The 27365-nt window shown below is 44.4% G+C and overlaps 1 protein-coding gene and 1 long non-coding RNA gene across 4 annotated transcripts; one reads left to right on the top strand and one right to left on the bottom strand.

Annotated features, from left to right (window-relative positions):
• On the bottom strand, positions 7651 to 21812 carry BTN2A2 (butyrophilin subfamily 2 member A2). Of its 3 annotated transcripts, none has more exons than XM_005656220.3 (8): positions 21655 to 21812; positions 21051 to 21180; positions 19726 to 20073; positions 13862 to 14143; positions 12135 to 12302; positions 11639 to 11659; positions 11513 to 11539; positions 7651 to 9816 (listed from the first exon to the last, which is right to left on the bottom strand). In XM_005656220.3, exons 2-8 carry the CDS (start codon positions 21133 to 21135, stop codon positions 9041 to 9043), a joined length of 1707 nt encoding a protein of 568 aa, XP_005656277.2. In that variant the 5' UTR covers positions 21136 to 21180; positions 21655 to 21812; the 3' UTR covers positions 7651 to 9040. The 3 variants fall into 3 exon arrangements, with proteins under 3 accessions (XP_005656277.2, XP_020955464.1, XP_013844401.2); XM_021099805.1 differs by lacking the exon at positions 21655 to 21812 and having other exon boundaries at positions 7651 to 9553; positions 9752 to 9816; positions 21051 to 21169; XM_013988947.2 differs by lacking the exon at positions 21051 to 21180 and having other exon boundaries at positions 21655 to 21788.
• On the top strand, positions 21863 to 26396 carry LOC106507685. Its single transcript, XR_002346128.1, has 2 exons — positions 21863 to 22093; positions 26118 to 26396. It is a non-coding gene; the product is annotated as an uncharacterized LOC106507685 (long non-coding RNA).

Raw genomic sequence — 27365 nt, 5'->3', positions numbered from 1 at the left:
TTGCCACTTTTTGCTTAAAAATCGCTATATGTCTCCTTAATGACCCCAGCACCGTGTTCAGGCACCTTACTCTGGTCAAGAAAATGCTGTAAGATCTAGTCATCTCTCTGCTTTCTTCCTTTAAGTCTCTTCTCCCTCCCCACCCCCTCAATGGTCTATCCACCCATTGACAGAATTTGGAAGGAGATAAGTTTCCCTCAACGCACAATATACTTTCAGGCCGCCAGATAATAATGCTTATCTCTCTTCTTCCTCCCTGCTTCCTCTGATCTTCATGACAAGCTTCTACTCTTCCCTTACAAGCTCATTTGAGAGCAACTTATTCCAGAAGCAAGCAGATGTAACTTCACTTCTAGGGCTTCTTCATTCAGTTGTAACAACGCATCATCATCCCATCCAAGTATCTAACCAGAGGGAGGGCCTTTAGGAAGGAGCTTCTGAGCACCAACCCAACTCACACGAGAAACACTTTTGAAGTCTTTGGTCTTTTCTATATATATTTAAAGTAAATTAAAACATTTTACTTCATTATATATGAAATTTAAAAAAATATGACTCTGGATAGACTTTGCCCCCTCCAAGTGAAATAGGCTCTCCAGGAAGATGGGCTAGGTTTATCCTGTGACACAGACTACTTCTTGGTTCCTCTTTGCTGGCACAAACCTGACCTGAATCCTATCTAAGAAGATGTAGTGGGGTTTTTTTTTTATGATTTTTATTTTTTCCATTATAATTGATTTATAGTGTTCTGTCAATTTCTACTGTATGATGAAGTGGGTTTTTGTCTTCTGTTTTTTATTTTTGTTTTTGTCCTTTTTTTTCCAAATCTCTCTTCCTCTCCTAAACCAAGTTCTTTGAGTTCTTACTCTCTGACCCCTTAGCATATAAACCAAAGCAGAATTTGCAATTTAGGAGTTCCTATTGTGGCTCAGTGGTAACAAAGCTGACTAGTATCCATGAGGATGTGGATTTGACACCTGGCTGTGCTCAGTGGGTTGAGGATCCCGCGTTACCATGAGCTGTGGTGCAGGTTGCAGACGCAGCTAGGATCCAGCATTGCTGTGGCTGTGGTGTAGCCTGGCAGCTACAGCTCTGATTTGAATCCTAGCCTAGGAACCTCTATGTGCCACAGGTGCGGCCCTAAAAAGACAAAAAAAAAAAAAAAAAAAAAAAAAAAAAAAAAAAAAAGAAAGAAAAAAAATTGCAACTTAAATCAAGCCAACCAGTCCTTGGCTTTGCTGGTTTGAAATGTGCCTGCATCATTTACAGCTTGCATTTGTCCTTAAGTCCTTAACTTTTAAAAACATCGCTGATAATAGGTTTCCTCTCCTTAACCTACTCTGATTAGATTTCTGTTTCTTGCTTCACATTGTCAAATATCCTATAGGAAATCTTTTTTTGGGGAAAAAAAGAGCATTTACTTGCACCTAAGGGAGCTCGACTGAAAAGAAAGGGGCCAGAGAAATAAAAGCAAATAATATTTAGAGCTCAAGCTATTAAGTGGCAGTCAAGGTTCTCAATGGGTAACATCTGAGTCATTTCAACAGAAACCAACAGTTTTGAACAATCAGTGGCAGGATCTTTGAGTTTTCCAGAATGTATCAGGGAAGAGAGATTCTAGCTGCCTCCACCTTTCATGGCTCGTGTTGTTTGTGAGATGCCTTTGTGATGAGGGGCTGTGTGAGGAAGTTCCTGCTGTTCCAAGGCCCACTGGAGAATAGAAACATACACTCTTTCCTCTTAGACATGAAACCATTTGGGCTGAGGATATGCTCCATATAAAAGCAAATCTAATGACATGGCAGGGCTTCTCCCCCAACCCCTCTTTCCCCACATTTGACTCAAATTTCCCAATATTATAAACTAGTCAGATCCAATGATTCTTCTCATCTTCATTCTACTTGACCTTACATTTTCCTTAGGCATTAAATTTACAATCATTGTGTAGCGATCATTTTGTAATGTCTAGAAATAGTGAATCAGTATATTGTGCAACATGGACTAACACAAAGTTGAAGGTCAATTATACTTCAAAACAAACAAAAAAACAAACTCATGGAAAAAGAGATCAGATTTGTGGTTATCAGAAGTGGGCAGGTTGGGGAGAGGGGGAATTAGATGAAGGTGGTCAAAAGGTACAAACTTTCAGTTATAAGATAAGCAAGTACTAGGGATGCAACGTACAGCATGATAAATCTAATTAACGCTGCTCTACGTTATATACGAAAGTTGTTAAGAGAGTAAATCCTAAGAGTTCTCATCACAAGCAGAAAAATTTTTTTTTCTTTAATTTTGTATCTATATGAGATGATAGATTGTACACGAAACTTATTTTGGTCATCATTTCATGAAGTATGTAAGTCAAATCATTATCTTGTACACTTTATTTTTTTATGCTGTGTGATTTAAACATATACAGTGCTATATGTGAATTATATTTCAGTGAAACAGGAAGAAAAAAATTATGTGTATTATAATACAACAGGGTTTTTATATGTGAATAGAGGGTAGAAAGGATTGAAGAGGAGTTCCCATGGTGGTTCAGGGGAAAATGAATCCGACTAGTAACCATGAGGTTGCGGATCCCTGGCCTCGCTCAGTGGGTTAAAGATCCGCGCTGCCTTGAGCTGTGGTGTAGGCTGCAGACATGGCTCAGATCTGGCATTGCTGTGGTGTAGGCAGCAGCGACAGTTCCAATTAGACCCCTAGCCTGAGAACCTCCATATCTCCATATGCCACAAGTGCCACCCTAAAAAGACCCAAAACAAACAAAAAAAAAAAAAAAAAAAAAAGAAAGAAAGAAAGAAAGAAAGAAAGGAATTGAAGAGGTCTACAGAAAATGTGATGGATTTCTGTGTAGAAGAGGGGTCTGTGGGGGTAGAGTGAGGTTAAATGTGTCCTGGGAGGGGCGGCAGAGAGGAAGAGGATGAGAGGTCTTCTTGAGTGGTGTCATCTCTGTGTCCTATTCCTGGAAATGCTTTTGAAATGCAGAGTTCCTAGAACAAAGAAGAGGGTCAGGAAGGGAATGTACCGGAGCCAGTAAAGTGAGGTTGGGTTGTGCAAAGAAGAAATAAGAGGATTTAGGGAAGGGACCAGCGTTTATGGACCACTCTGAGTTCTTCCCAGAATCCACCCTACTGCATTCTCTTTCTGTTACTTGGTGGGGCAAAGCCCTCCAAAAGCAGGGCTACATTCACCTCCAGGAGGACAGGCTACAGAAAACATGAAAATACAGAGTTTAGAATTTTAGAAACAGGCCATCAATTCATTATTGGTCTGACTTCATCTTGTTTTCCTCTTATCACAGCTGTCGCTCTGTGTTCCCTGATCAGATCTGTCTTAGTTTGAGTTTCCCCTGAAGCCGACCCTGAGAAACAGAGTTGGATGCAAGTAATTTATTTAGGAGGTGATTCCAGAAAATGCGGTGGGGAAATGAGGAAATGAGACAGAGAAGATCTAGTAGAGTGTGATGACACCTGGATTACTGCTGTGGCCCCCTGGGGCTCAGTTTTGCTAGGGACTCTCTGAGAGATTATATAAAACTGGAAACTCTTCAGAGTGATCACTGGGATGAAAAAACACAAATCTTTATCCACAACCCAATTCCTCACTGGCTGAGGATCTTTTCGGTGAATACCTATAGGAAGTATATGCAGGAGACCATCGAGGGGGAGAGAAGGAGAGAGAGAGGGAAAGAGGGGAGACTGAGAGTCAGAGAATGTGAGCTATTCGAAGGCATCTCTTTTTCTCCAAAGAAATGAGACACCATGGTAGGAACTGTCAGGAGTCCTCAGGAAGAGACATTTTTCTATCTGTCCCTTGGTCTCCACTCCTAGCCTACTGGCCCCCCATGACACCCTCCTCCCCCACCTAAACCCCTCATAACAACTTCTTCCTTAATTATTACAGATAAGTGCGCTTTTACATTTCTTGGGGAAGGAGAAATGGGTTAGCTAATCTTGTAGTCACTTTCCAAGAGACTTCTCTGTCTCCTAAGGAGACTGTTAAGGCAATGTACCATCTCCCATCTCTTCATTCCCATCAGCAAAGTGCTGTTTCAGTATTTTTCATTTTGTGCACCCTGCAGCTTTGAATCCCTGGGAAGTAGATTGATTCAGAGTCCCATTGAAATGAAGAGCTGTTGACGGCACGATTCTACTTTTTCCATTCTGCAGTAACAGAGGGGTTTTATGGGAGATATGCAGCCTTGTTTACAGATCAATGGAGGAAAGATCAGAATTCTCCAAGTTCTTTTATGAGTTTCTTTGGAAAATAAACAGAACTAAACCAGTTAAGACTTGAGTTCAAGTTGTGGGAAGGAGGATGAATGTGTGCATGAAACACAATGGAGTGACTGTTCCCTTCTGTGAATACTTGATTACTGAAAAATTATCAATAAATCGTGAACAAAGAATATTCTTTGTTTCAATTTTTCTTCTGAGAAGTTTGTAGGAAGTTCCTCTTGGCCTTTGATATCGAGAGACTGCCCTGTATCTGGGGAACTGAAAGTCTGGGGCCAAATTTGGGATGGACAGGAATGAGCACTGGAGGTTGACAGTGAGGTTCTGACTTGCTTGTGACATGTTGAAGGCCACCAGCCAAAGCCTACCTATAGTCAGCCAAGGTGGATTTGTTTGTACTTGTTACAGTAGCATGGATTCCACACACCAAGGGGGTTGGGAGGTGGGGAGAGCTTCATTGAGAGGGTATTGTGAGGAACTTCTAGGTTTAGGTTTGTGTTGGGTGATTTGGGGAAGCTTTGAAGAAAGAAGGGTTTGCCCTGGATGAAAGCTGTCAGAAAGCAGGGGACTGTTTTATGACTGAATATTCCAATAATTTTTATTGGGAATGGAGGAACAGAGTGAGCTAAAATTGTCCTTGGTCCAGAAGCAGCAAATCCTGCAGTTAGCCAAGAGAGGGGGGTGTATGGTCATTATCATGGCTTGCATGATAGTGTGAAAAAGAGTGTTGTGTTATTCCTGGTAAGCTTGGATTGCACCAGCTAGTTTATTCTAATGGGATGATTCAGGTGAGTCACCAAGCCAGAAAGTCCAATGATTAAGGGTAGAGGATTTAGACTATATAATGCCAGCTTGACTCAGGAAGAAAGAGGTGGCTGGAGATTGAGTTCAATCACTATGTGGTCAATGATTCAATCGATCATGCCTAACCTAAGGAAACCTCAATAGAAAGTATGGCCATTGAAGTTGGGTGTGCTTCCTAGGTTGGCGATACTCTATGCCTGTCATCTGACTTATTCACTGTTATTTTCTTCAAAGCATACCACAGTGCTTGGCTCTGACTAACATTCTATGATTGTTGGATGACTATAAGAATAAACTATAGGTGTCTTGATTTATACTTACAAGAGACTGCTTGAATATAAATGTTAGCTTATCTATTGATAATTGTACATGCACACTGTATCTGTATTAGATTACTTATGACTCAGTCTGATACCAAAGTCCTCTAAGTTTGCTTAGCAACCGTAATTGAAAGGTCTGGGATAATTCTACAAATCCTTGTGCTTTATGGTATAATAGTGTTGGTGTGGAGCCAAGCATTAGGGATGATGGGGAGAAGAAGAAACGACCTTGTGAGCTGGCCTTGCAGGAATATACCTGGCTGTTTCCTGTCAGGCCTGTGCAAATGGTTATGTGATTAAGGAAAGCTCTTTATGAGTTCAGGACTATGTAAGTTTCACTTTCCCTAAAGTTGGGAAAACTTCTAATTATGGCAGAATGTGACCTAACTTCCAATTTCCCCACCCTTCTCCTTACATGGCCCAGCCTACTTTCTCCCACACAGGGAAGGAAAGGTAACAAGATTAACCACCAAGGAAACTACTGCTCAATAACCACTGATGATAACTCCCAGCCCATCGGAGGTAAAAGATGAAACTTTTAATTTTTAATCCAGGGTGCTGAAAATCTGAAAGACTTCTGCTGGAAGGTCTCGATTCAGAATTCTTCCCCCCTACTCCTGTTGGGGTTGATCTAAGGCACAGTCAAAGTCAAGAAGATCACAGACACTGTGGCTCTCAGCCCCTGAGGGGGCAGGGAGTACTATCCCAGGCCTGACTGGTGACACCCAAAGAGGAAGAGTCCCTGTGAGCCATTCTCCATTTCTCCATAATCTGCTCCACCTCACTCCCAGCCCCAAGCCCAGGAAAAAGGAAATTCTAGAACATTTAATTCCCCATGCTGTTAAGAATGAGTAATTCTTCTGGGAAAAGGAAATAAAAGTTAATGCTTGGGGAGTTCCCACTGTGGCTCAGTGGATTAAGAACCCAACATAGTATCTGTAAGGATCCGGATGCCTGGCCTTGCCCAGCGGGTTAAGGATCTGGTGTTGCCCCAAGCTGCAGTGTAGATCGCAGATGCGCCTCAGATCCAGCATCCAGTGTTGCTGTGGCAGCGGCTGCGGCTGTGGCATCAGCTGGCAGCTGTCGCTTCAATTTGACCCCTAACCTGGGAACTTCCATATGCCGCAGGCGCAGCCCTAACAAGAAAAACAAAGCAAAACAAAACAACCAAAAACATAACACTTGGGTGACTCCAGACATTTCTTGTTCATTGAAGGTTTGGTTTTCAGTAAGAATCTGCTTTTGTGTGATTCTCAGAACTTTGTTCTGAGGCCCCAGATGGTTTGCTTTCTACTTAAGTTCCTGCCTTCCCATTTGCAACCTCTGTTCCAACTGCAGGGGTTTATGTTCCTTCAATTAGTTTATTTCTGCTTTGGGGCTTGTGTGCAGAATGTTCTCACTGCCTCATGGGGCTGGATCTTTCTTAGTCCTCAAGCCTCAGCAAAAAGTCTTATCTCCTCCAGGAAACCCACCCTAACTTTGCCAGCTAAAGTAGTCCTCCTTGGGCCTCACGCAGTCCTCTCCACAATATCACCCTGTTTATTTGCTTCACGGCACAACTGACTGCATGCACGTGGTTGGCAACTTAAAGGTACTAAGTTTGTTGAGCGTGAACAAATAAGTAAAGATATGAATAAAAGACTGCATAAAGAAAGGTAGGAACCAAGATTTATACTATTTTGTACAGTGACTATACTATTTTATACACTGGGTTCATATCTAGTTTTCAACAAATACTTAAAGCATTTGAACCTTATGTTTAGAAGGCACCTTAAAAATGAGGCATGATTTATCAAAAAAAAGTATGAGTGATAACTCTATTTTTCTTGGGCAACAACAAAAATCATTTGAACTTGCTAGACCTCACTATTTCATTCAGAAATGGAGATCAATATATTTGCTGTGGGAAAGCAAGGATGGTGCATAAATGAAAGTGTTTTGTAAACTATAATACAAGATATGCAAACCCACTTAAAGCTTACTTTACAGAATATTGAAACACTGAAAAGTTGTAACTTGCCTGAGGTTAATATAGGCAGTTATTAGGAACACTTGTTTCCTGACTTGCAGTCTGGTGCTTTTAGTCAAAACTGTTCAAATATTGGAGTTCCCGTCATGGCTCAGCAGTTAATGAACTCGACTAATATCCATGAGGACCTGGGTTCGATCCCTTGTCCTGCTCAGTGGGTTAAGGATATGACATTGCTGTGAGCTATGGTGTAGGTCATAGATGTGGCATGGCTCAGATCCCACATTGCTATGGCTATGGTGTGGGCCAGCAGCTACAGCTCTGATTCACCCCTAGCCTGGGAACCCCCATATGCTGTTAGAAAAAAAACAAAAAACCAAAAAACTGTTCAAATAGTATTATATCAACAGTACCAAAAATAAAAAAAACATGCAATACACATTAATAACCCAGTCTTCTATCTCAATAAATCACCCATTTCAGTGTTCCTGGTCTTTCCAGAACATGTCCATTACAGTAATACAATTTTGAGCTTTTAAAATATCTTTTTGATTTTTTAGTTTTACAAATAGATGGCTGAATTATGTAAAATCCAACATATTACCATTTAAGCCATCATCTTAGATGCCTAACTCAATTCCAGATCCTCTATCCTGGTTCTGAAAAGATGTTTTGAAGATTTCTGGGGAGTTCCTGGTATACTTTCAAGGAGCCTGCAAGGTTAATATTATTCCATAATAATATTACTGAGACATTATTTGTCATTTTTGCTCTCCTTCTTTCACTAGTGTACAGTGGCTTTTTCTAGAGTCTGCATGACCTGTGATATCCCAACATTGAATACAGAGGTAAATGTGAGGATCTAGCCACCTTCTAGAAGCCAGACATTATTAGATTTGAAAAAAACATTAAAGAATACCACACTTCTCAAATTTATTTTGCATTGGAAACAAGTTTTTTTCGTGAAACATGTTTTTCTATATTAACCTAAAATTGGTGTGTTGCTATTGTAATATAAATTAATAAATACATTAAAAAATTTCTTCATTTCAAATATTGATAGATATAACCCAAATGAACAAAAGCTCTCCAGGGTCCTCAATAATTTTTAAGTATCTAAAGGCATCCTGAGGCCCAAAAGCTGGAAAGCATTGTTCTCTCCACTGAACCTGACCTTGAAATCCACTTGGTCCAATGCTTACCTGTTCAGCTGGGACCTTAAACCTTGGCCCACTCTGTAACTACGTATAGATGCCTTGTTTATGGTGGAGATACACGAGCCAGGCCAGACTCAGATGCATCTTCATCCTTCATCCTTCCCCATCCCAGATCTAGGCCTGAGGAACTTTACTGTGTGCTCTGGAAATCTTGGGGATGGGTTGGAAGTGGACCAATAGCTCCTGGGACCCCTGTGCTGTCATGATGGGGCACAAGCACATCCATCGCCTTGATCCACCTCTCTGGTCTTACCACCTCCATCTCTGACCTCCCTGCGTGGTTTCCCCCTCCCCTCTTACATCCTGGTTGTCGTGTTGCTCTCGCCCCAAATCCACAATATCTGATGCCAACTCCATAGCAGGCTGTGTCCCTCTGATGCTACGGCAGCCAGTTTTCTGCCTGTCACATGCTTCTTGATTGGCAGACATGTGGCAGTACTAGTGTTCCTGAGACTGGACCCTGCCCCGTGGTTACATGCAAGTGACTTATTAGAGCACCAGCCTCATGAGGGAGACATGGGGCTGGAGCTTGTAGGTGTCCAGGGGACCTCTGGAGGAGATTCTCTTCCATGACCAGAAGGAAGGAGGGTGGTTCTCCTCCAGGGGGCGCTGCGCTGTGATAGTAGAGGTGGCCTGGGCTTCTCTACTTGGCTCTGAGACCAGGAAATTGGTCCCAGAGGCTGTGGTGGGTCTCTGCCCTATGAAGGACCAGGCCACCCTCAGGCACCATGACCCCCTGGGCGCCTGTAAATGCTGGACAGATAAAGAGGGGCTGTCATCAGACCCCAGCCTCAAGAAGGGCCTCAGGGGCTCAGAGAAGGGCGAACGGGGACAGGTATAGATGTGCGACCTGTCCCTCATGTTATAGAAGGACACATCTCCAGCTTCATAGTCCAGGAAGATGCCAACTCGGTGAAGGCGCTCTTTCAAGGGGACAATCTTCTCAGGGGAGGACAGGGCACGGTACTGGTTCCCAAACATCTCCAGGGTCCAGAAGCCATTCTGAGGAAGCAGTAGGATCTCTCCTTTCCTCTCAACACTGTTTCTACAAACCCCCACAGCCCACACCATCACGTTTTCAACCTCCACCTCCCAGTAATGTCTCCCTGAGGAGAAGCTCTCTAGGCCCAGGACGCAAGGCTGACAGTCAAACCTCTCCGGGTTGTCAGGCACGCTCTGCCTGGAGGGGCCCCGCCTCACCCTTCTCCGGTCCTCTGACAGGAAGAGCTCGGGATGGGCGGTGTCTGGGTCCAGGACCACATCCGCTGCAGAGGAAATCTCAGGTTTAGGCCTGGGGTCCTGGGAGATTATGGTCCCTGGTGCCCCAAAATCTGCTTGTCCATGAAGGCCCCTGATCCTGAGTCTAGGCAGCTCAAAGAGGGAATTACTGAGGCTGCACTTCTACCTCTTGAGTGGCAAGAACACAGCCTCAGATAGAGGAAAACTGGGGCTCTAAGGCATATAGAAAGAGTAGCCAATGAGCTGAAATAAACAGCTTCCGCTTCCTCTCAGCTTTCTCAGATATGTCCTTTTTCTATTCAATATATGATCTCTGGGACTCTCTTTAGTTAAAAACTTTCCCACTTGGCTTAAACTAGGAAAGAGGTCCTATCCCGCTCCCGCTCTCCCAATTAGGCCATTAAGGAGAATTTCTCCCTACACATATAAGGGTGATCAAGGGTCCCTACACTGGTCCTCAGTGTTCTTCCAGTTTAACCAGGTGACAACTGACTTAAATGACTAACAAAGGCACCCTTCAAAGGGTAGAGAAGGGTAATGTCCCCCAAAGTCAACCCGTTGCCTGAGAGGTATGCGTGACAAAAGTCAGGGGGAACTATATCCATCCAGTTTTGCTTTAATAACATGGGTCTAGGAGTTCCTGTCGTGGCTCAGTGGTTAACAAATCCGACTAGGAACCATGAGGTTGCAGGTTTGATCCCTGGCCTTGCTCAGTGGGTTAACGATCTGGCGTTGCCGTGAGCTGTGGTGTGGGTTGCAGAGGTGGCTTGGATCCTGCGTTGCTGTGGCTCTGGTGTAGGCTGGTGGCTACGGCTCCGATTCGACCCCTAGCCTGGGAACCTCCATATGCCACAGGGAGCGGCCCAAGAAATGGCAAAAAAAAAAAAAAAAAAAAAAAATGACATGGGTCTAAAGTCTGCAGCTATGACCTCTCGGGATATAAGAAAGGCTTCAGATCCCCAACATTCTGCAGGTCTTTCCCATCTGCAGTTACTATTACTTAGTCAGTCTACTTGGAGAAAAAGAAAAATCATTTAAACACAATGATTTTGTGTTAGAGGTGGATACGTCTGACTATGATCATTCTGAAATCAAAAGAGGAAGGTCCAAGTGCCGTGGGATCTTGTAGAACCTGGATTCTTTGACGCTTTTCAGCAGGACAAACCACAAAACTCAGTGCTCATTAGGACCAGGCAATTGGACCCCGTGCTCTGTCGCTTGCCCAGATCCCCTCCCTTGACAGGCTAGATACAGAGTGTTCGTGTTCTCTTCGAGCAAGAAGGCATTTCTGTCACCTGCTGGTACATCCCTGAGATGGGCCTGGGAATTAATGGCTTCCACTTTCACTGTGTAGAATACACCATCTCCCAGGTTGTAAACACCTAAGCCAGTATTGTCTTCTTTCAACTTAATCCAAGATCCAAAGAGCAATGGCTATTAAAATGTAATCTGGCCAAAGGTCTACTATATATGGTAGACCTTTGATAGTCATGGATGTAATTGTTCTAAAGAAGAAAGGATGGTGGGAAGTAAGCTATAGAGCTGGGTAAGAGCTGTGGGGATTCTGGCAGCAGAGGTAGGATCCAGCTTTGGGTGGGATGCTGCTCGTGAACCCTCCACGCAGCCAGCCTTGGGCCCCCTTGTTCATCTGCTCTAATGTGTCCTGTTGGCTGGCTGGTGGGGTGAAAGCTCAGGATCTGAGGGAATGTCTGAGGCGCTCACCCGCATGTAGGAGACTTCTTCTCCATCCTGCAATGGGACAGGCAGAGAAGTGAGCTTCATGAGATAATGGCTAACCGAGCGGAATACAAATCATACAGGGGTTAGTTTGGGAAATGTCAAACTTACGCAATTCTTCTTGAAGTTGCTCTGAAAAAGAAACAGAACCAAATGAATGTTCTCAAGAGAACTAAGAGAATTTGTGTTTGTCCTAAATGATGAAAAGCTGGCCCTTTCTATGAATGTTATCCCTCCCCACCCCACCCCAGCTACCTAGGGAATTGTCAAGATACCAGAAATGTTACATGACCAGGTGGCTGGATAGTAGCTGTACTTATTCATGTTTGCTTTTGTTCAACAGCATAGGGTTATATGTAGCCAGGTGAATGGTTGCAACATTGGCAGAATGGAAGAAAGCAAGGTGGGAAGGATTCATTAGTAGGTCAGGCGTTTCAAGCCCTTGCTGGGGCCTTTAATCATTTCTTCTCTCTGTTACCCAGGCTCCTAGCTGCCTGAGCTGTGTCTTCTGTGTCTTCTGTATGACAGTGAACTGTCTTCCTACTCTTTTACCTTTTTTTTTGATGTTCTTTCTCTTTTTCCACATGATCTTTCCCTAGTTCCTTACGTGCAATTTCTTTCTCTTCATTTTCAATCTCCTTTTGTACCGACGGAATCTCTTTTTCCCTGTGGAGTTTCTTGATGAGACAGATGGTCGCAGAGACAAAGAGAAGCAGAGAAGGCAGGACGACAGCCAGGGCCACCATCCAGGGAGATGTGCTGGGAGTAAAGGAATCTGAAAAGGGAACCCCCAAAATGTCCCATTTAGTGAGAAAAAGGACTTCCAGGGTGAAAGCCCCTCTCTCAGACACTCCAGTTAGGGAAAGAGACTTTGGCTCTGCACTGGCTCACCCCACAGTGATCGCCAGGGTCGGGGGCCCAGCAAACAAAAAGAAAACAGTTACACCTGGAGTCACCATGGGTAGGGGACAGGGTGACTGAGACCTAACCAGCCATACTGAATCAGTACAGCCACCATCCCTTCTTGCCTGGAATACTGCAATGCCCTCCTCCTTGCTTCTGCCCGTACCCTCTGTGGTCTTCAGCACAGCAGCCGAAGTGAGATCATATTATTTCTTTCTTTTTTTTTTTCCTCTCATATGATAGTGTCTTCACTGCACCAGCACGCCAGACCAGCACTGATCGACCCTCACCTACACCACCACAGCAACGCCAATCTAACCACTGCACCACGACTCCATATTATTCTTTCTCAAAATGCTGCAATGTTTCCTATCTCACGCAAACTAAAAGCTGAAGTCCATTTGTGGCCCTGTGTGATCTGGACCTGTTGCCTCTATGAATGAATTTATCTCTTCCAACTCTCCCTGCATTCAATCCATTCCAGCCACACCTGCCTCTCAGTGTGTATGTGTGGGTGGGGTGGGGTCCTTGAAACTGCCAGCTATACTCCGGCCTCAATCCTTTGCACATGCTGTTCCTGCCACTTGGCTTGCTCAGTCCTCAAACACCTCATGGCTCACTCCTTGCTTCTCCAACTGCCGTCTTTTCCATGAAGCCCTCTGTGATCATCCCATTTACAATTAAAACTGCTTTATGCCCCTAATGCGCCCTGCCCCTTCCTCCATTATTATTTTTTCTACAGTACTTATCACCATCTGATATAATCCACAATTTATTTCGCTCCTTGTTTTAATGAATGATTTCATTTACTGCCTACATTGGCTATATGAGGGCAGGTATCTTCATGTATGTTGTTTATTATTATCTTTGGTTTCTAGAACAGTGTCTTGAACATAGGAGATGCTTGTTAAGTATTTGTTTAATGAATTTATGAATGTTTACAGACAGAATTTTTCCAGCTCAGTCCCTTGGGAAATCTCCTGGGCAGGAAGGAAGGGTTTCAACAGACACCACCTGCCCATACCCTATTGCTTTATTGTTCTAGATGTTTGAAAATTGCTTCAGGTCAAGCAAAATTATTAAAATTCTTGATCATCAATGTTATATAATCTAATAAAGTGAAAATAAAAGTTATTGTTAAAATCTTTAAAAAAAAAAGAAAATTGCTGCAGGATAAGGACCATAACGGGGCAGGGGCGGGGGGGAATCAGATTTACCCTCAGAGAAGAGGCTTTCTCCTCCTGTGTTTTGATATGATTTGATTTTCCTCTTGTGTCAAGGATCAAAGCCTTGGCTTGGCTGCAGTCTCCAGCTCTTCAGGGCCCAAGACCCTTCCACCCTCCCCAACTCCCCATCCCCATGCTGGGCTCCCATCTGTCAGCTAAGGATCCTGCCTCCATGAAGTGAGCCTCCAGAGAGCGGGGAACTAACCTGGAATGAAAATCACAGTTTCCTTCTCCTGGTTGAGCAGGGTGTTGTTGATGGAGCAGGACACGTTCCTCACAGAGTGGTCCCTGATGATCACAGCCATGGTGACCAGGAAGAGGCCATCTGCATTCGCAGGGTAAGCCTCGTCCAGGGAGGGCATGATCTCCCCATAAGGGTCCCTCCACACCGCATGGGGTTGTGGGTACCATCCTGTAGATGTGCACTCCAGCCGGATGCTTCCATCTTCATGGCCCTTCATTTCAATGATGGGCTTAGAGCCCAGGCCTGGGGAGAGAGACCAGGGCTCAGCTCAAGAGGTAATGGTGTCTTAGCCAGTGTCTTAGAAGATCAGCTCTTAGTGACGAGAGCCAAGGGAAGGGAGGAGAAAGCAAGAGTACAGTGTCCAGAGAAACTGATTATGCATATTCCAGGCACCCTCTTCTGAGAAAGGAGAAAGAAAGGAATGAAAAGAGGGAGGAGAAAGTAAGGAGGAAAGGAGGAAAGAAAGCAGTGACCTTGGATAACACCAGGAGACCAACATGGCTAAAAAATTGTGCACACTTTGAGCTGGGGGTTGGGCAGGATTACAGTTGCACTTTTCTTTTCTTTCTTTCTTTCTTTCCTTTTTTTTGCCATTTCTAGGGCCGCTCCCAAGGCATGTGGAGGTTCCCAGGCTAGGGGCCTAATCGGAGCTGTAGCTGCCGGCCTACACCAGAGCCGCGTCTGCAACCCACACCAGAGTTCACAGCTCTGCTGGATCCTTAACCCACTGAGCAAGGCCAGGGATCGAACCTGCAACCTCATGGCTCCTAGTCCGATTCGTTAACCACTGAGCCGCAAAGGGAATTCCTACAATTGCACTTTTCTTTGTGCTCCACTGACAGACCCTGTTACAGGAGCAAGCATCTCTCTGCCTCCTAATAAATGTTTCTTGATTGATCATTCAGCTAGAGATTTTAATTTTCTCACTTCTGGTTGGGTGTGTCTACTGTGACCAGAAACAAGTAGGTTGGAGATTTCCCTTTCTGCCTTGGGAGGACTTAATAGCTTTGAATTCCTGAAGTTCTAGGTTAAGGCAATAAGGACAGAAACCTGCCAGGCTGGCAGAATCTTAAGAAATTTTTGACCTCAAGACACTGTCCCTCTTCTGGTGTAGGGTTTCACATCACCACAGCTAGCTGATAATCCTAAGGAGCTACTGGTTTGGGGGAGAATGGACAGAGCTAGCGTGCAAAGCCAACTCTTACCCCAATTCAGAAATGTGTACCTTTCTGGGGCTCAGTCATTAAGTAATTTTCTTAGAGTCCCCTGACAGTATCCACCTATTAGATCTGGATGCTCCTGGGGTCCTTAAGATAACAATATCACCTCCTTATTGCCAGCTCAGTGGGTTAAGAATCTGACTAGTATCCATGAGGATGTGTGTTCCAGCCCTGGCCTCGCTTAGTGGGTTAAGGATTCAGCGTTGCTGTGAGCTGTGGTGTAGGTTGCAGACTGCAGCTGTGATTCAACCCCTAACCTGGGAACTTCCACATGCTGAAGGCGTGGCCCTCAAAAAAAAAATCCAAGTCTTCTTAACTTATTCTATCTTTATAAAAGACAACACCAGATATGACCGAGCTGCAAATGCATGGTCCTAAGAGACCTCCCAGGAATCCAGCAATTATCCAAACTTCTTTTTAAGGAATTCCTTTGTTCAGATGATCCAACAAATTATACCAAAGACAAAATTAAGGCAGTCACATAAGTCTTACTGCTTCCCGCTCAATTTGATCTTTTCAAGATGGAAAAATAAAATAGTTGCATGTTGAAAGAAACTCTGAAGTGGAGTAAGAGTCAAAAGAACTCGACACATTGGAAAGAAATCTTACAAATCGTTCTGGGGGGGGATTCAATAAAGGTAAACATGAGACAATAGATCTAACAACACTAGCCAGCCAATTAACCAAACCCCAAAACAACAACAACAAAACTACTGTACAACTTAATTCAGAGTGTGGCCCACAAGGCCAGGGTCATGTTTACAGGAAAACAATGGAAAATTCCTGCCACACATGAACCCATGTTGGTCAGCTGTGCAGTGTTGCTGCCAACAGAGGACACAGGGGTGGAGAAACCCTTCTTCCATGATATTTTGTATTAATCAGATACAAAGTTGCCTTTCTGAGGAGACCCCTTTCACGGATGGGTTTTCCTACCTGTTATATTTGAGGCCCATTGGGAAGGTGGCACTGTCTCCAAACATCACTTCTACTGGTCTGACAGAGTGAAATGCCATTGATTTATGTATTATCTTAAAGGCTTTTCCAATTTTCAAACATTTCTTTTAAACTATAATACACTGACACTGGAAGTGAGGTCCTACTTAACGCCAATAAGCTCGTAGAAATCCCAGTTAAATGCCACGTCTATTCTGAAGCCCTGTCAAATTCTCACTCATTCTCTCTGGAGCCACCAGGCTTAGTATATAATTTACTACTAAGAGTGTCAGTCACTCTTACTACAACTTGTATCTGGGGAAAGGGATAGAAGGCAAAATGAATATTTACCAAGAAATGAGATGTCCTGGGAGTTTCCTTTGTGGCTCAATGGTAAGGAATCTGACTAGTATCCATAAGGATGCAGGCTCAAGGAGTTCCAATCGTGGCTCAGTGGAAACGAATCCAACTAGGAACCATGAGGTTGCAGGTTTGATCTCTGGCCTCGCTCAGTGGGTTAAGGATCTGGCGATGCTGTGAGTTGTGGTGTAGTTTGCAGATGCAGCTTGGATCTCCCGTTGCTGTTTCTGGGACTGTGGCATAGGCCAGCAGCTGCAGCTCAGAATCAGCCCCTAGCTTGGGAACTTCCATGTGATGTGGGAGCAGCCCTGAAAAGCCAAAAAAAAAAAGGTGGGGTAGGGAGTGCTTGTTTATTTCAATTGTCTGGTTTGATTACCTACAGTGCCTCCTGTCACTCGAAAAATTGTACAGTTTGAAAGATAAACTATATGGTTCCCTATCAGGAACCCGAGAGCCCTCTGCTGTGCTAGATGGGACTTCACACTAGATCCTCTTAGGAAGCCCCAGAAATGTAGTTCACTCCCTGATTTCATTCTGATTTTGCTCAAAGGCCATCTTCTCAGAGAAGCTTTCCCCAACCTCCATGCCTCCTAGCACTTTCAACCCCTTCCTTGCTTTCTTTTTTCCATAGTACTCATTACCATCTGGAATAAAATACAATTTAACTATTTCACTTATTGCTCTCTGCACCCTCCAGAATGTGAGTTTCATGAGAGAAGGCATCTTCATATATTTTGTTTACTGATTTATCCTTGGTTTCTAGAACAGTGACTTGAACATAAGAGATGCTTATTAAATATTTGTGGAATGAATTTATGAATGTCTGTGATGGGAAGGAGCCCAAGGATAAATTTCCCCATTCTGATTTTAATTTCAGCAATTCATTTATTTCACTCCTTCATTTTTTTACAACTATTTATTAAGCACTTACCTATCAGGTGCCAAGCAATTTGCTAGATGCAGGAGACATAGCTGTGAATAAGTGATGGTGTTGTCAGGTCTTGATTAGTTCTGATTGTGATATGGACTCTTAGCATTTTAAAAGAATGTCTAGTAACAAAAACCTGAAAGGGTACACTTCAGTGCTGTCCATAAAAAGTTTCAGTTCACCTGGGCACATGGTCAGGTTTATATTTCCCTCTCTTGTACAGTTAGGCATAACCACGTGACTTACTTTGGTCAATGATATGGGAGTATAAATAACGTGTTAACACTTCCCAGGCAGATGTTTTATGAGCCAGTGAGTGATGTGCTGGTCTCGCTTTCCTTCAGGAGAACTGCAAAGCTCCAGGGAAGTCTGTGTGAAGCAGAGCCCACCAGACACATGAAGGATATATTTCATATGTTAGAAATAGATCTTCATTGTTTTAACCTACTAAGATTTGAGGGCTGCTTGTTATTGGAGCATAACCTAGCTGATCCTGACAAATGCAGGCATCAAAGATGATTAAAAGCACAGACTAATTAGAGGCTCATGGGCAAAGGTTAAAAAAGAAAAAAAACTCAGGAATTCCCATCATGGCTTAACCATGAGGTTGCAGGTTCGATCCCTGGCCTCCATCAGTGGGTTAAGGATCCGGCGTTGTCGTGACCTGTGGTGTAGCTTGCAGACACGGCTCGGATCCCGTGTTGCTGTGGCTCTGGAGTAAGCTGGTGGCTACAGCTCCGATTAGACCCCCTAGCCTGGGAACCTACATATGCTTCAGGAGCGGCCCTAGAAAAGGTAAAAAGACAAAAAAACCCAGATCTCAGGCTTAGAATAGAGATAGCTCAGGCATGATGTAATGACTACTTACAGCTTGATGGAGCAGATTCATTTATTCATTCAATAATATTTGTTGAGCGCCTGTAAGGCTCCAGGTTCTGTTCTAAAGATACAGCAGGAGCAAAATAGAACACAATCCTTAAGTCTACATTGTAGTGGAAAAGACATAATAGGATAAATAAGATGCATATTCTGTTAGAAGATACTGTGTGCTGAGGAAAAAAATAGGGAAGGTGGATGAAAAGGGTCAGAGATGGTCTTTGAGCCTCACAGTCATGGAAAAGAACTTTCTAGAAAGAAAAAAACATCGAAATCACATGTAAAAAAGTTGACCTTACCTGAGCTGGAACCGGTGCAGATGCACCAATGAAATGCCTCCTGAGGAAGCTAGCTCAATGAAGGGGACCCAAAACACTGATTAAATTCTCAAATACGGAGTAAAATAATAAAAAACTTTAGTGGTTAAAAAAAAAAAAAAAGTTGACCTTGGACTTAATGAAAAATGTACGGAGCATCATACATGATTGGTAGACACGTATATTGGTACAAACACTTTGGAAACAAAATTTGTAGTATCTATTGAGGATAAAGATAAATATTTCTCATTTTACAGCTGCAAAGATATCACAGGAATTTTGAGAAGCGGCATGTTGTGGACTGAACTGAATTTTGTCTCCGAAAAATTCGTATGTTGAAGCCTTAACTTCCAAGATCCTAGAATGTGATTGTATTTGGACAGAGGGCCTTTACAGAGGTAATTAAGTTAAAATGAAGCTGTTAGGGTGGGCCCTAATCCAATCTGCTGGTGCCCTTATAAGATTAGGACACACCAAGAAAGACATCAGGGATGGGCACCCACAGAGGAAAGACCACTTGAACACACAGAGAGAAGACCACGTGAGGACCCAGAGAGAAGGTGGCCAGCTGCAAGCCAAGGAGAAAAGCCTCAAGAGAAACCAAACCTGCTGACAGCTGGATCATGGACTTCCAGCCTCCAAAACGGTGAGAAAATACCTTTCTGCTGTTTAAGCCACTCAGTCTATGTATTTTGCTATGACAGCCCTAGTGAACTTAAACAGTCAGGTGAACACAGCGTTCTATTTGTTAACCTGAGTAGTGGTTACAGGGGTTATGGTTCATAATTCAATAATCTGTACATTAGTGTTCTATGAGTTTTTCCGTCTGAGTATTATATTTCACAATAAAAATGTCTAGTTCTAAAACACGTTACTGAGAAAGATGATCAGCCATCTCTAAGAAAGTATAAGAAAAATTTGCAGGGATTAAGCATTCTCTGCTGCTCAAGGCTGCAGCTAAGTTCTGTGTGTGAGTCTCAAGAGTCTATGCCCACTACTTGGCAGAAAAAAAAAACAAACCCCAAAAAACACACGCATTGGGCCCTTGAGCAGGGGAAGGCCCACCCTCACTGTTTAAAGAGGATTCTAGGCAAAAATCCACAGGTCTGCAGGGAGCCTGAGGTGAGGAGAAAAACTTTCCCTAAGAGTCACACTGAGAAAGCAACCAAGCAAAATGAAAGGACGTACCTGCCACCTTCAGGCTCGTGATGGCCTCGTCATAGGATCTGCCTTCTTGGAAATAACATCGGTAATCGCCATTGTCATGGGCTGTGACATTGTGTATGATCAGCGCCACGTTCCCCCTGGTGATATCTTCGCTTACAAAGGTTGTTCTTCCCCGGTACTCCTTCATCTGCATCTCCGTCTTCTCCCGCCCGCCCTTGTACACGAACACTGCCGGCGAAAACTGCTTCCGGAACCAGCGCACTTCCATTTCCTCAGCGTTTTTCTCCGGTGACAGGTGGCAGGGTAAACGGGTGTTTTCTCCCACCATGGCCAGGACTGGATCAGTGGGTCCCAGGACAGTAAACGGGACTGTTCAACACAACAAAGAATCAGACCAGGGCACCAGCCACCAACTGTGGCAGGAAAGGAGGTTGATATTCCAGGAGACAGACACTTCTATTCCCAGCTGAGGACTCTGGGAGTCGAGAGATTCGGCTGATTGGTACTGACAAATACTTAGAAGGGTACTAGGGGTGTCTATTGAGGGTGCTAATGCTTCATGAACAATCAAGACACACACCCTGAGCACCCACACTGACCCCGAGCTTACAGAGGTTTTCTTCCATTCCCTGATCTAGCACAGTGCATAGAAAACGGTGTAAATTTGAGCTGTCCAATACGATAGCCACCAGATAGTCCCAGTTAAAGCACGCTGTGCATGTAAAATACACACAATTTTGAAAATTTAAAATTAAATAGTGTTGGAGTTCCCATCATGGTGCAGTGGAAACAAATCCCACTAGGAACCATGAGTTGGGGTTCCATCCCTGGCCTTGCTCAGTGGGTTAAGGATCTGGCATTGCTGTGAGCTGTGGTGTAGGTTGCAGACTCGCCTGGGGATTTGATGTGGCTGTGGCTGGCATCTGTAGCTCTGACTGGACCCCTAACCTGGGAACCTCCATATGTCACAGATGACGCCCTAAAAAGCAAAAAAAAAAAAAGGCAAAAAAAAAAAAACCCAAATTAACTTAATGTTAACTGTCTCACTGTCAACATTTTACATGAATTAAGTTTGAATAATATTTTGGTTATTTGGAGTTAAAATATATAATGAAAGTTTGTTTCATCTCTTTCTTTTACTTTTTAAAATGTAGCTACTAAGAGTTTTTAGGTTATATACACAGCTTGCCCTTGTGGCTCTCGGTGGATTGGCTAATGGAGTGCACTGGAACGCATGAAAGGATAGGTGGCAAACTGCAGCCCTTCTTTACTCTTCCTCCTGGCAGACTGAAGTGTTGATTTTCCTTTCTGATAAGTCAGTAGGAGCTAGTGGCATGCACCCCTACCTGAGACCGGTGCAAACGAGCTGAGGAGGTGGAAGAAGAGAAGGGAGCCTGGCAGGGAGAAATGCGAAGAAGCAACTGGCTCCATAAAGCACCAAAGACGAAACACCCACCAGAGGCAAGGACTGGAGGCCTAGGAGACAATCAGCCAAGGAGACTTGGCACCACAGTTTTGATTTAGGTCAAGCTTCCCTGTAACCCTTGTTGGTATCATCAGCGCCCCAATGTCTGTCTTGGGCGGCCCCCTTCCTCTCCCAGTTCAGGTATCTCCCGATAGAGTGATTCATCAGCACCCCACGGAATAAGCCCACACTGCAAAGATGGAGAAGACAGTTTTCCTTCTTCCTTGGCTCACTTCTCCGGATAGAGTTGAGTTTCTTCGATGTCACTTGATATTCTTCCTTAACCTCCCTCCCCCCTGAGAATTAGGATGGAATCCAGGTCAAGCAAAGGGGCGGAGAGCCTCCCCCCGCCCCGGAAGCATTCCCTCCCAGGAAGCCAGCCAGTCCAGCTTATCCGGTTCTGTCCACCTCCCCCCGCCCTCGCCCCGCCGCCTACCACACTCCCACTCCATCCTGAGCCGGAGCGTGTCCCCTCCTTTTCTTACCTTTTAGAATTAACTTCTGTGTTTTCTTTTCTCCTCTGACGCTCAAACGATGATTTTCTGGTTGTCCCTTCTCCCTCTAAGCCGACCATGGGCACGACTCGACCAAATCGTCCCGAAAGCAAAAAGGCTTTTCTCCTTCTGCAGCTGGTCGCGGCTCGGGAACTGCGGGACCTGGGAACAGGCCCACTCGGCAACCACAGTCACAAGATTTCCTATGAATGATTTAGAGCCGCTATGGGTCAGCCAGCCAATGGCGTCCCTGAGCCTACTTTCTCATTGGTTACTGGGTAGAATACACGGACCAGTTTGGGAATTAAAATCGCACAGCTGCTCCGAACCTTTTTAAAATTTCCTTTTTCAAGATACTTTTCGTTTTTAAAAAGCCTTGAGATTCCCCGTGGATTGTGGCATTGCTGCTAATCACCAGGAGAGGCCTCCCGTAAGTAGAAATGTGTGTGTGTGTGTATGTGTGTCTGTCTGTCTGTCCCTCTGTTTAGTGCTTGGGGTTGGGGTGTGGGGAGGTGATGATGTAAACATAAGCATATCTCACAATTTCACATGTTTCTTAGTCCCCAGTGGGATGAACCCCAGTTGCCCACATGATAACGGACTGATTAAAGTACACTTAATGTCATTTTTCACTTACTTGGCTTTTCTCTTTTTATTTGTTCCCCAACTTGGGTTCCCTGTAATCACTTCTCAAAGAGACAACCTGACCCCAAGTCTTTGACTCAGAGTCAGCTTTTGGGGAACCCAAGAGATGGGATTAGGTAGAAATTTCACCATACATCAACAGTAAGCATTATCTTTTCTGCAAAAGGACACTCTGACCTGTATACCTCGGTCTAGTAAGCAAATGTAGGGTTACAGATAAAATTTCCAAAAAGAGTCACTCTCATTAAGATTCATAGGACTCTCTCCAGTCAAGGAGGCCCTTAGTGTGTACTGGATGGAGGGCTCCTTCAGAGTGAGCAAGGTGGTGACTGTGTGCAGTAGGCTGAAGAGTTCCCACCATAATCTTAACAACCCGTGATGTATCGTTACACCTTACGCGGCACAAGAGACCTTACAGAGAGAAATAACGTTATGAATATTTTTATTGTGTTTTTATTTATTTATTTATTTTTGGCCATGGTGTGCAGCAACTTGAGGTGGGATCTCAGTGTCCCAGTCAGAGATTGAACCCAGGCCACAGTGGTGTAAGCACCAAAATCCTAACCACTAGACCACCAGGGAACTCCCCAAGGATATGGATCTTAAAGTAGGAAAATTATCCTGGATTCATAGGATGATTATTCTGGATTACTTGGGTGAACTCAATAGTAATCTCTCTGGAGTTCCTATTGTGGCTCAGAGAGTTAAGAACCCAACTAATATCCATGAGGATGCAGGTTCAATCCCTGGCCTAGCTCAGTGGGTTAATGATCCGGTGTTGCCATGAGCTGTGGGGTAGGGCACAGACTCGGCTCTGATCTGGCACTGCTGTGGCAGTGGTGTAGGCCGGCAGCTACAGCTCTGATTTGACCCCTAGTCTGGGAACCTCCATTTGTCTCAAGTGTGGCCCTAAAAGAAACAAACAAACAAACAAAAATAGTAATCTCTAGGGTAGGAAGACAACACAAGTTGTGTGTTTGGCTCGGGGCCTGGCATGGAGGAAGTGCCTAATGTTATGCTAGCTGCCATGCCTTTTCTATGCTAAGGACCATGCTGGGGGCTTTACATGCTACCATTCCCACTTTCCATCTTTCTCCACCCTATTCTGGGTCTCAGGAATCTGTCCTCTTTCAGCAGTATCCCTGGGCTCACTTGCCTCTGGTCACCTGTTGGGTTTGGCTAATGGGAGGTACCAGCCAAAGATTGGAAGGAGAAAGAAGAGAGAGGGTTGTTGTCCTTGAGGAGTAATTGACTCACCGGCTTGAAAGAGGGCCTTCTTACACTCTGAAAAAAAGGAGATACATAAAGAAAATTCATTAATTTTGTCTTTCTCTCACCCATTCTCCTCACTAAGCCTTTTCTGTGTCCCTTTCTTCAGTCTCTTCCAGTGTCCAGCCTCCTTCATCTACGGTTCTGACAGATCAAGCATAAAACTCCTCAAAAAATGTGTACTTCCTTCACCCCATCATGCTCTGGTTGCAGGGGACATGGCCAGGCTATGCGAGGCCGTGTGCCTGTGTGCCAGCAGGGTGAGAGGCAACAGAAAGTGCCCAGATGCTGTATCTGAAGGTCCTCTGAGGCTGTGGAAAAGCTGGAGAGGTATCCTCTCTGGGAAATGAGCCTCTGGGTCAGATCTGAGTATTCCTACCAGGAATGCCAATGGATCACACGGCAGAAAAAGTGTTTACATGCTGAGTATACCTGTGCCAGGAAACTCAAAGGACATCCAGGTCACTCACAAGCATAAGCTTGAGACTTCGACCCACCTACAGTGGAAGAAAGGGAGAGACATCAGCTGATCTGTCTTTTCCTTTCTCTTCCTTTTGCATCCATCTCTCCTTCTTTTTGACCATCCTCCCCTTCCTACCTCTGCCCTCTGCCTGTTCAACTCTCCCCTCCCTTATCTCTTCCTTGTATCAAGTGTGGGACATCCATCACCAGTCACTGGGTCAATGTTTTCCTGGCTGGGCAGAGGGGTCCCTGTGTGTATGCATTCCTGTAAATGTATCCTAGAATCCATCTATCTCAATTTGTGTTATTTCTTGCTTCCTTCTGAAAAGAATTGGGCAATTCAATGAAGAAATTTTGAGATACTATTTTTTAAAAAGATTTATACAGCAACTGAGTCACTGTGGCTACTGCTCTTTATTTTTCCATACCCATAAATGTGGAAGTTCCTGGGCTAGAGATCAAACCTATGCCACAGTAGTGGCCCAAGCTGTAGCGGTGACAAATCCTTAACCTTCTGTGCCACCAGGGAACTCTTACTGCACTTTTTAAGAGATGCTTTTCTCTTTCCCTGTCTGATTTTCTTTTCCTCTTCTTCTTTTACTAATTTATTTTTTTTTAGGGCTGCACCCTCGGCATATGGAAGTTCCCAGGCTAGGGGTCTAATTGGAGCTGCAGGTGCTGGCCTATGCCACAGCCACAGCCACACCAGATCTGAGCCACGTCTGCAACCTACACCACAGCTCACAGCAACACAGGATCCTTAACCCGCTGAGTGAGGCCAGGGATCCAATCCGAGCCCTCATGGATAATAGTCAGGTTCTTTACTGCTGAGCCACAATGGGAACTCCCCCTCTGATTTTCTTAAATCTTGTATTCTTTGTTTTCTTCTCAGTAGCCTGCAGATTATGTAAAGCAACCAGTGAGGTTCCAGGTATAGGGAAGGCACTTCTTATATGGAGTTCCATTCTCCTCGCCCCTTTTCCTTTGGCATTCCCTGGCTATTCTGAGATGCATTGTTAGGCTTAAGAGTTTGTGAACACCTCATAGAAGGAGATTGAGTGTCCTTTTCACCATTAAAACACACACACACACACACACACACACACACATGATTCTCCCCACCACTACTTCCCCCCATTAGCCACACATATTTCTTTCCTTGGGGGAAAGGATCCAGAACATTCCGCAGCCCAGGACAGAGTTAGGGGCTGAGAAAATGGGCTGGAAAATATTTCAGCCGAGACAGTCTTAGATGCAAATGCAGAGACTATGTCAGAGCCACTCACAAGCCATGTCTTGGGTCTTTCTCCACTCTGCAAAGGAAGAAAGGCAATAAGTCATGAGAAGACTAAAGTGGAGGTGGGAGGATGTGCTTGGTTTCTGGGGTGGGGGTGAATCAGAACTCACTGAGTTCATGCTGGACTGACTCTGCAACCACTGAGCAAGGTGGTTGAACTCCCCCTGCTTTTTTTTTTAACCATTTAAACATAAATTATGTACATTTATGGCTTTATGCAATAATAGCAAAGACTGTTCTTGTGTCTCTAAGTGCATCAACATCATCAGGCACTTCTCGGAGAGTAGCGAAAAGGCCACGTGGAATCTGCACTGTTACTGAACTCGAATAGTGAAGCGGGGGGCATGACTACGTCCCGATGGGACTGAGGTGGCTCTACCTGGTCCCGCTGCCAGGCTGTACACCCGCCTCGGGGAGGATAGCCAAGGTTGTTTTGTGTGCATAAACCACATTGCATCTTTTACTGGATGGTCACTCCCAAACTAAACCACAAGAGAAACTTCTCATTTATAAGTCAGTTATAAATTAAGAACTCCGAGGAGCTGAATGTAAGAACTTTTAAAATACTGACTGTTATGGGGATTGAGGGAGGAAGACTTCTGGAAAACAAACCTTAAAAATGACCCAGTGCCTGGATGGGTGAGTGGAGTGGGGATGGGGTGAGGTGGTTGAGCTCCCTTTGGTAAGCTTCCCTCTCAGGGTTAGATACCTTTTTTTTTTGTTCTTGCTCCTTTTCCACCTTGGCAGTTTCTTTTTCCTCTTTCTCTCTTTCTTTCTCCAGGAAGAGACCTCTTTTTCCTTCTTCTGCTGCCACAGGAAGTAACTAGACACTGCAAGAAGCAGCAGTCAGGTTCTCCAAGAAAACAGCGATCCAGTGCTGCGCGCTCCTGAAGAAGGGGTCCTGCCATGGGATCCGGTGTTAGCCTCTCACCCCCAGGGCAAGGATCATGGAGTTTAGCTCCTGACCTTAAATGATCGTTCTCTTCCTAAAGTCTCAGAGAACTTTAGGTAAGACTTTAGTAAACCCTAGCAAGGGTGTATAGTTATAGCAATAACACAATATTACTACCTGTCTTGCAGTGGCTGCCTCTCACATGTGGATGTGTTACTTGAGCCTTGGAATCAAGTTTTTCCTCATTAAAATTTACAGTGGGTTACATTCTCATGGTTCATATATCAAATCAAAAGCATAAAACGTCATCTAAGTCTCCCATCCACTCATTCTGCCCCCACATTTAAGTAGATGCTCATTAGTCAGCTTAATTTGCTGATTGAGAATGTGCACTTGGGGGAGTTCCCTTGTGGCACAACAGGTTAAAGATGCAGGGTTGTCACTGCAATGGCCGTGTTGGGGTGCAGGTTTGAGGGGCCTGGATTCAAATTCTAACTCCTCTATCCAACTAGCAGTGTGACCTTGGACTAATTACTTAACCATTCTGTTCTAGGTGTCTGAATCTGTAAAAAGGGGATAATAATAGAATTAATAATAATTTCGAATAGAATAATAAAACCTAATTCATAAGTTTAAAGTATTAAATTAACGCTTATAAAGGGCCTAACATAGTGAGTGCTATGCAAATGTATATTAAATTTTAAAATATAAATATATTCTTGTTTCAGACACAAAGTGTTCAAAGTTGGCCGTGTCTGGATCCAGAGCCACATTGAAACTGACAGTATCAACTGCCTGAACCTAGCCAGAACACAGATTGGAACTGTGTCGGGACTCGAACCCAGCCTAAACCCAGATTGGGACTTGAACCCAAGGTTTTAAATTAGAATCACTCACCCTGTGTCTGGACTCACTGAAGTTCAGGTTCTTCACGTCTCCGTGCTGAAGGACTTCAGCGAGAGGCAAAGTGATAGGCAAGAAATAGATTTATTCGGATAGGACGCTTGTGAGAGATGGAAGCAGGCAGGCACGAAGCTCTGCCTGAGGATCTGGTGGGCTACAGTATCATCATCCAGGGGAGTGGGGGTTGGAAAAGCCCGCCTCTTCCTTTCTGGGAGTAGCAGCTCCTCCTTAGTA

The sequence above is a fragment of the Sus scrofa genome, chromosome 7 (genome assembly GCF_000003025.6).
Source record: "Sus scrofa isolate TJ Tabasco breed Duroc chromosome 7, Sscrofa11.1, whole genome shotgun sequence".
NCBI classification, from domain to species: domain Eukaryota; kingdom Metazoa; phylum Chordata; class Mammalia; order Artiodactyla; family Suidae; genus Sus; species Sus scrofa.
This window is presented reverse-complemented; position numbering and strand designations above follow the sequence as displayed.

Coding starts and splice junctions, on each gene's coding strand:
- BTN2A2 (XM_005656220.3), bottom strand. CDS start 21,135: ATGGAGCCAGTTGCTTCTTCGCATTTCTCCCTGCCAGGCTCCCTTCTC. Junction 20,074..21,050: donor CTCGTTTGCACCGGTCTCAG/GTAGGGGTGCAT, acceptor TGTGTTGAACAG/TCCCGTTTACTGTCCTGGGA. Junction 11,660..12,134: donor TGAAGAGAAAGAAATTGCAC/GTAAGGAACTAG, acceptor TTTCTTTTTCAG/AGCAACTTCAAGAAGAATTG.